Source organism: Phaethon lepturus, unplaced genomic scaffold, assembly GCF_000687285.1.
Source record: "Phaethon lepturus isolate BGI_N335 unplaced genomic scaffold, ASM68728v1 scaffold10097, whole genome shotgun sequence".
Lineage (NCBI taxonomy): Eukaryota > Metazoa > Chordata > Aves > Phaethontiformes > Phaethontidae > Phaethon > Phaethon lepturus.
Window position 1 is genome coordinate 109,456 of NW_010554121.1, and position 9,382 is coordinate 118,837.

Consider the following 9,382-nt stretch of genomic DNA (forward strand, 5'->3'; position numbering starts at 1 on the left):
TAAGTCACATGTGTCTACTCTGCTGGTTTTAGGACTTCTCTGAAGTCTCCAGAATAGGTCAATAAGGGATCCAGGACACCAGATTTTATAATAAAAACGAAAATGAGTATGATTTAAAAATTACTAGACTTTTTTCATTTAAACAATACATAGACATGCTGAAACTTATGCTACTCACATAACATCCACCACTAGTTTGAACTTCACACTAGACAGACAAACTAAATAATGCCACTCAGGTAATTATTTTCATTATTTCAGTTCTTTAAAACTGTCTCAGATAATTACTTCCATCAGCTAAGCAATTCTGTTGCTACAGGTAGCAAGCAGCATCATTTTCAGACAAGAAATTGGCAGTATAGCTTCTACATTTAAGAAAGCAGACTTTAGATGGGGATGGGAGCTTACTTGAAACTACTCCTAAGCAGGAAATGTTACTGAGAAGAAAGAACTGGGAAAGGGAGGGTGAAAGTCCGACCCCCAGTAACACTTTTAAAAAAATCTGGTTGAAATAGAAAGGACTCAAAGATAATCTCCATTTAAAATAAGGTTGGTTTTTGGTGTTTGTTTTTGAAGGGGTGGGGTTGGGGTGGTTTGTTTTAAATTTATCCTTGTCTTTTGGACTACCTCCTGTCTTTTATATGAAAATCAATAACTTGCAGTGGAATTTATACTGCTCTCTAATATATTTATACATACTTTCCACTATTCACAACAATTATTTTCTGGTGCTTCCTCCTACATTATTGCTATTTGCTGTACCTTCATTAATAATGATTTTACCCAACGTGCAGGCTTTCAGTGAGAAATACTATTTTTCTTAGCATAAATAATGAGTTTTTCTTGTAAGCAAATGAAATTACTATAGCAGTTGTCTTACTTCTATTTTGGTTGAATTTAGATTGATTTCAAACAGTCTCTATAGGTATACTTAAAGACTGATTCTGCTTAGTTACTGTATTATTTCCATCAATAGCCTAATGTTCATTTTCTTCTAAAAATCAGATATTTGTAAGCTGCTTATATCCATGCCTTTCTTAATATTAGCATTAAATTCACCACCGTCTATATTTGCAGTTTGACTACCACTGTTGATGCATCTTATTTCACAAATTTTCTTTCAGAATTTATCTTTTTTTTTATGTGGGGAAAAATAATAACTGTAAAAAGAGCCATCTGAATACAAAAGTAGTGTTACCCTCATCTATAAAATCACTGTTATTGATTCTATTATTTGAGAAGCAAAGATAGCTCATTAAAAGTGAAAGAAAACTGACAGCATGACAGCTTTCATTTACATTTCGATAGTTCCAAATGCAGCTTTCAGCACAGAACTAACTTCATATTTCATTCCATTTTCATCTCTCAGTCTAATAAAATACATATTTTTCTGGACTTTATTGCTATTGCTTCAGGCTTGGGTATTTTAAATGTTGTTATTATGTTTTTAGAGCAAGTTGTAGCATAAAATATAAATAGAATTGTGGCAAAGAAGCAGTAAATTGACCCACATATACATTACTTTGGAAGCATATTTTAAAATGCATTATCAGAATTGTTTCTCTTGCTGCTGCAGTAAATACTATGTCATATCATTATGTTTTGGAGGCAGAACAAAATTAATAGCTTGTTAAACATTGGTTTTAAAGTAAATAGGCACTGAAATGAAACCTATCTTTGACAAACAAATGTCAAAGAAGACATTTGTTAACATTCAAGGCATTCCAAAACTATATTAATCATTGGTTTTATGATGATTGATAAATAAACTTTCTGAAATGTCACTCAAAGTTCATTAAGAACTGCATTTGTAAAATCCAACGGCAATGAAAAATATTACAGGAGAAAACCCTGTGAAACCCAATACCAATTACAAAAGTAAACTGGCAGGAGCAAGCCAATGGAAAAGCAAGCTCTATAAGGACGTTGCATTTGTTCCACAGATGTTGAGGAAATCAAAAGGCAACAATACTGAAAGATTGAAAAGCAATAACTATTTCTTTAAAAAATTCCAAAGAAAAAGAATTTCAATGTAACTGAAAGAAATATAAAACTGAGATTATGCTTTTAGACCCAATATTGAGTACAACCATCCATAGTATTAATGAAACTTTTTTAATGATGTATGCTAAGGCCAAATGGAGAAAAAAAAAAAAACATTCAGAATTCTCCCTTTGGATCTATTGACTGAACAAGATCTATCAGAGAATGTATCAAAGAGATAACATCTCAAAAATATCCTTCAGAACAGAATCATGGATTATAAAATCATAAAAGACCACTACAGTCACCTACACTGAGCTTCAGAACACCACAGAGCACAGAACTACCCTGAATTAATTTGAATTACAGCATGTCTTTTAAAAATAACTAATGGACCAAACACATTCCTGTTGCAGCTGAAATTAAGAAAGATTCCACCAGAGTGAATCTAGCTTAATTTCTTTCCAAATTTACTACTTTACATTTAAAATAAACAAGGAAGTTTACCCGCTCCCTTTAGGTATCCTAACAAGAGTTAAAATTGCAGCAACAATTACAGCCGAAGAGAATATCTCTGTTTTGCCAAAATACATTATAAAATAATCACAAATTTAACAATTCATTGCCAACTAACCTATGCAGACAAAACAAAGCATCCAAATTATTAATCTGTTATAGTTTCACTCATTCGTTAATGCTAGAGATAATTTTTTTTTTTAATCCTTCATCCTTATTTTATTACATAAACAAAGAGAAGTAAATAATTGAAAAAGCACTTAGGAAGAAACAGTGCTTCATTAAATAAAGAATAAGAAATGCAATTTTTTTTTCTGAAGCAGTTGAATTAAGTACCTGAAATACAGCATTAAAGCAATTCCATAGGACATCAGAGTACGTAACAGGTAGCGTTTGCAGCCAAGCCCTTAAAATAGGCTTCCAATCTAACACTGAAGAACTCATGAAGACCATCCCATTACGAGAAACTGTTGCAGGGGAAGCATTGTCAATGTTGTGAGGCTCAAAAATAATTTTGCAACTGGGGGACATCGGAATACGATCTCCATTGGCCAAAGTAAGGGTCTTATTATCGTCCAGAACAGAGTTCAGATTTTCAATCCATATTGCATCAACAGGTCCATCCAAAACTATCCAGATATGCTCACCCTAAAAAAAGGAGAGAGACACACACACATGCAGCTTTATGTACATTGACCAAAAATACACATTTACTTAATCTCAGAGAATGTCCTCTTGGATATAAATAATGAGTCATAATCTGGTGCTGATTAGAATCATAGAATCATAGAATAATTTGGGTTGGAAGGCACCTTGAAAGGTCATTTAGTCCAAACTCCCTGCAGTGAGCAGGGACATCTTCAACTCAATCTGGTTGCTCAGAGCCCCATCCAACCTGACCTTCAATGTTTCCAGGGATGGGGCATACACCACCTCTCTGGGCAACCTGTGTCAGAGTTTCACCAACCTCGGTGTAAAAAATTTATTCCTTATATCTAGTCGAAATCTGCTCTCTTTTAGTTTAAAACCATTACCCCTTGTCCTACGGGCCCTGCTAAAAAGTCTGTCCTCAACTTTCTTAGAAGCCCCCTTTAAGCACTGGCAGGCTGCAAGAAGGTCTCCCTGGAGCCTTCTTTTCTCCAGTCTGAAAAACCCCAACTCTCTCAGCCTGTCCTCATAGGAGATGTGTTCCATCCCTCAGATCATTTTGGTGGCCCTCCTCTGCACTTGCTCCAACAGGTCCATGTCTTTCCTGTGCTGAGGGCTCCAGAGCTGGACACAGGACTGCAGGTGGGGTCTCATAAGAGTGGAGTAGAGGGGCAGAATCCCCTCCCTCGACCTGCTGGCCATGCTACTTTGGATGCAGCCCAGGATACACTTGGCCTTCTGGGCTGTGAGCGCACATTGCCAAATCATGTCCAGCTTTTCATCCACCAATACCCCCAAGTCCTTCTCAGCAGGGCTGCTCTCAATCCCTTCATCCCCCAGCCTGTACCGATACCACCTGTATTGATACAATACAGCCTGTATTGATTGTACTAGCTCAGCATGAACTGCAATTTTTGTAATTTGCCCCTCACTACAAGAGGACATTGAGGTGCTGGAGCATCTCCAGAGAAGGGCAATGAAGCTGGTGAAGGGCCTAGAGCACAAGTTTTATGAGGAGCAGCTGTGGGAACTGGGGTTGTTTAGCCTGGAGAAAAAGAGACTGAGGGGAGACCTTATCGCTGTCTAAACTACCTGAAAGGAGGTAGTAGTGAGGTGGGTGTTCGCCTTTTCTCCCAAGTAACAAGTGATAGGATGAGAGGAAATGGCCTCAAGTTGCACCAGGGGAGGTTTAGATTGGATATTAGGAAAAATTTCTTCACTGAAAGGGTTGTCAAGCATTGGACCAGGGAAGTGGTTGAGTCACCATCCCTGGAGGTATTTAAAAGACATGTAGATGTGGTGCTTAGGGACATGGTTTAGTGATTGACATGGTAGTGTTTAGGTTAACACCTGGACTTGATCATCTTAAAGGTCTTTTCCAACCTAAATGATTCTATGATTCTATGTTATCTAGGTATTTCATGTATTTCATGTATTTCATTTCATATTTCAAGATTTGCCATTTTCCAAGTGAGAACTGAAAGAATCTTCAGAAGATTCGAGTGTAATTATGATTCCATGAAACATCATCTGCAGGTTTGATAAGAGAATTGGGAAATGCCTACACTGATTTCTTATCAAAGCCTCTTACATTCTGATATAATTAGTGAAACAGAGTGGCAATGACACAAAACCAGACAGAAGAAAATTAACTTTCCTGTCCTCACATCAAAACATGAACAGCCCTTGCTTCTGTGTTTGAATGGTAGGACTACCTCCTTACAGAACGAAGCAAAATCCTTAAAATCTTTTCCAATTTAATTCTGCAACCTCAAGCGCTTGGGAAGCATAGTGCTCTCTGGCATATACATGTAATTCTGACTCTTGCATACATTGAATTAGTCAGACACAAAGCAAAAGCAACACTGTATTTTACCATTTGATTTTATAATGAAAGATCTTTCACATAAATGACAGGTAATGAGACCTTATAGAAACAGTATTAAATGACCTTATTAACTATCATGATACAATATCCATTACCTTCTTTGCTTTTAATGTTTTTCTCCATAATGTAGAGAAAATACCATCTGTCCAGTCATTTGTAGCAACATCAAGGGTACCAAACATCTGGGATGCTGTGATTGCCTTTGGGTTCATTCTCATCTCTTTATGAGGAGCACCACAATCTGTCATTGCTTTCATCAAAATATTAATGCATTTTGTCTTTCCTGCACCAGTTGGACCTAGAGTCATCATACCTTAAAACAACATAAACATGGTTTAAAATGAAATGTCAACATGTCATGCTACCATTTAATGGTTCATTGCATCAACGATCCTTGTTTTATTTTTATCAAAAGCCAATACCAAAAAGATGTTTCTTACTCCACTTAATATTGACTGAAATGGAATTTAAAAATACTATTAAAAGGCCTCTATAAACGTCTGCTCTATTATGATAGGCAAGCCTATGTGGGTCTGTATCCTCCCTCAGGCAGTTCTTTTCCTTTTTCTAATTGGAAAACACAACTGCCGTTTGATGTTCGCATGCAATGACATTGACTGGTGATAAACAAAACCAGTAGTTTCTAAATGTATTTAATGAGAACTCAATGATATACAAAATCAAGTCTATCTTTCTGAAGCAACAGTAAGAAAAATATGTAGCTGCATCCATCCATCCATTTAAATACACTTTTCTTACATAAAAAACAGTTAACAGCAACCACACTTTTAATTTCATCAGTGTATACACATGTTGCCTAAGGAAAAGCAGCCATGTCTTCAATAATAAACTGAGCCTACAGTTGATCCTTTTTAGTTATATTTTATAAAGCACCTATTCAAGAGGCCAGAGTTTGTTCAAAAGCAGATTGGACATAAAGACTGAGACTTCCAAAGTCATCTAAGGGAGCTAGATAATTCCTATTACCCGTAAAGTCAACTGGATGACATAATTGTTATTTGGTTTTGAAAACCTCTTCAACAAAGGTATGGAACAAACACAGACCCAAGTTACAAACCTAATCCAGTACAACACAGACTGCTTGATGTTTTCTCTAAAACTAAAGGGAGCTGAATTTGAGCAATCAGACAATCACTCATGTCATATGTTACATATGGGGAGATGTAATCCAAGTCCTTCAATGTTAACCAGTCTTTCTGCTGGTTCCAACAGCATTTCAATCAAAACTGTTATGCAAAAGAGATTTCAGGATCCTTGCACTGAATCTGCATGCTTACGTGTGTGTGTGCATATGTGTGCACGAGCACTTTGTTTGCACATATTGTCTCTATATCAACCAAGAGAAGTTGTACATTTTACAGATTACTCCTCATTACTTGAAACCCCATTCCCATGGTGACCTCTCCATAAGGTCCATGAGTATGACAAATGGAATAAGGAAAGCAAAATCTTTTTCCCTCCATGCAATAACTTGTGTCATACAAAGGCCCTGGACATCCAAGTGTTAGGCCAATTGGAGCTGCATGACCCTTGCGAATAGCAGGGATGTATAGAGAAAAGAGGCATCTAAGCAGAATGCCCCAGTGGATGCTGAAGATTTTTGGGGAACAAGTAATCTATGATGTCTTACAGACTAAAGAGCTTCTCTTAATAAGAGGTGCATTTAATCATGACTGAAATCATTAGAACTTTCATGGTTCCTATATAGATATAGGTGTCATGATTTAATATGGAACACTGAACCCAGCAATCTGAATCTCAATTATTAACTCAGCACAGCATTAACCAGTTCTTTGGTCTAATCAGTAATCTGAGCTAAATGTTTGAGGCATTAAGGTGTCAGACTGTGCTAGGTGAATGAGTATTTCCTTTTATTTCTTCCATTAGTTTACGCTTACTATTCTCTTATGACATGAAAAGGGAGAAAAAAAGGATGACATCATAAATCTTTGCTCCTTTAGTGACATTTCCTTTATATTTTCTCCTTCATGTGCTAAATAATCCTTAGTTGTTAGAGTTTAGGGGGTGGGGTACATTTCGAAGTAGGGGTATTTTTCTTCTGTTCAGCTGTGAATTGTAAACCTGGTTTTACTACTGTCTTTGATACTCTTCCTAGGACAGGTAAACTTTACTCATTAGCCTTTTGTACAATGCAAAAATCTGTTTTCATAGAATCACAGAAGGGACCTCTGGAGGCCATATTGTCCAACCCCCCTGGTGCAGCAGGAGGTGGGCTTATTTATTCTCAGTGTAAATGGCCAGAATTGAACACAAAGAACAACTCTTGGAATTATATTGCTTGCTTGGTAAAATCTATCAAAGTAAAGTTTTGAGAGATTTTTTTTTTAATCTTCTCAGCATCATAATCTCACAGTAACATCAAACGTGAACTTCATGACTGAACTGTGTCTGAAGGCAACAATTGTTTTCAGAACACTGAACAAAATTGGCTGTTTCTGAATTCTAATGTATACTCCACATTTTAACTTGTCCCATAGAAATTTGAATCAGTGAAGGCCACACTCATATTTCCCATAAAAATGTAATACAACAAAGCTAAAATCTCAGTATGTGTGCACTGCACACCAAAAAAAGTCCTAACAGTTTCCTAGCAAACTATCCACATAGGCTTTAAAAATGACATCTGTTCAATTTTAAAATACACTTTTTGTGAAAATATCCGCATTCTGTAGCAGATAATATAAAAAACTATTTCTTTTATGCAGTCTCAAAACCTCATCTAGCATGCTAACCATGTCGGACTTGTTGAGTTTCATACAGCTGAATGAGTTTAAGTATCCATGGTGGATGATGAATAAGCCCTGCTATCTCTGCCTGTTTCTGGATGGCTGACTGTAGTTCAGGATACCCAGCTTTATCCAGAGTAATTCCAGGGAACAGGTCATTAATGAGACTCATAAATAAAGGTTCATCTTCATCCACCTGTCAAGGATAAAGTAGGGGGAAATACATTATTTATTCATTGAAATATTACAGCTGTAAACAATCTTCAAGAATGCCATTTAAAAGATGGCAGTGGAAAACCTCTTTGACAAAGCAAATATCATTATGAATCAGTTTTATTAAATTAATTTCATACAATGCAACCACAAGTAGTAACTTCTAAATTAAATACTTAAAGCTTATAAAATGTTAACATCTTGATACAGTTTTCTTCAATATATACACACATGTTTCTTCAGTTGTTATATCAGCAAGGTTTATTCAAATCATATTTTGCCTTGGATTTTTTATTATTTTTTTCCTTCTGTAAATCACTGAAGCATGCCTATAGGTTTGCATGCATGCTCCAATATGCTGAATAGATTAATATCAGAAACAGAGTAATTGGTTCCATCACAAAACTGGCTCCCAAGGTAAATACACAGAGTCTGGATGTGCTATAACCTTTCAATTACAGCAATAAAAAGAAAGACGAATACTTTAAATAATAATATCAAAAGAGATTAGACTATACAAGTAGGCATTAGCTGCTTCCAATTACCTCACTCATTGCAATTCTTACGATGTTCTGAAAAGGCAACACTCCCAAGAAATGTATAAATTGAAACTCTGGATTAAGAAGGTTCTTTAATGACATTATTAAAAGTTAGTATAATGTATTTTTCCTTTCTCTCCTTAGATAGAGCAGAAAGTGTTAAAAACAAGAGAGAATTAGAGGACCAGGTTAGGTCCCCTAGGATCTGACGGTATTTCCAACGATTTTTTCAGATAAAGATTCTGATGTGTTTTCCTCTCTTTAAAATAGTGCACACACCGTAACTGTATTCTGATTCTCCACTCACTGACAGACCATATTAAAAACTGCAAAATAAAGTATCCAACTGCTGAAGAAAAAGAGTTTTTCAAAGTGTATAATAAATACACTTAAAAATGCAAACAAAGTACTCTCTTAGGGAAAGTCACCAGTGTTACAGTACCAGTTTGGAGAGGTTCATGTCCCGCAGAACTCTCATCACTATGGTTTTCTCAGGCTCTTTGGGATTAGATCTTTTTACTGCTCCAAGTGTTCTTAAAACAGACAGAATATTTCTAAGCCCAAAGTCGTAGTGAACCTTGAAATAATGCATAAACACAATTGGTACCACAAACATTAAACACTTTAAAATCAATAGGGGACTGAAAACTAATCAAATAAATAAATATGCTATTGAACTATTAAATATGATTGATTTCACAGCTCTTCATTTTTTCAACTAGATTTCCAGTTCTGTTGCTATCATATCCTGAAGATATTTTCCAGTGTTGTATGTCTATACCTGACAAGTGTCCCTTTGGGGGGCAGACTACCACTTTTACAAGTTA

At 36.0% G+C, this 9,382-nt stretch overlaps 1 protein-coding gene across 1 annotated transcript in view; it reads right to left on the bottom strand.

Moving 5' to 3' along the window:
* Nucleotides 1-9,126, bottom strand: part of LOC104624382 (dynein heavy chain 5, axonemal-like) — a 98,004-nt gene extending 88,878 nt beyond the window's left edge. The window contains exons 1-4 of the mRNA XM_010291735.1: nt 8,998-9,126; nt 7,810-7,999; nt 5,131-5,348; nt 2,836-3,147 (exon numbers count right to left, since the gene is read on the bottom strand). Coding sequence (XP_010290037.1) covers nt 2,836-3,147; nt 5,131-5,348; nt 7,810-7,999; nt 8,998-9,033 — 756 coding nt within the window. The 5' untranslated portion in view covers nt 9,034-9,126. The remainder of the gene's footprint in view (nt 1-2,835; nt 3,148-5,130; nt 5,349-7,809; nt 8,000-8,997) is intronic.
* Nucleotides 9,127-9,382: the final 256 nt, after the last annotated feature.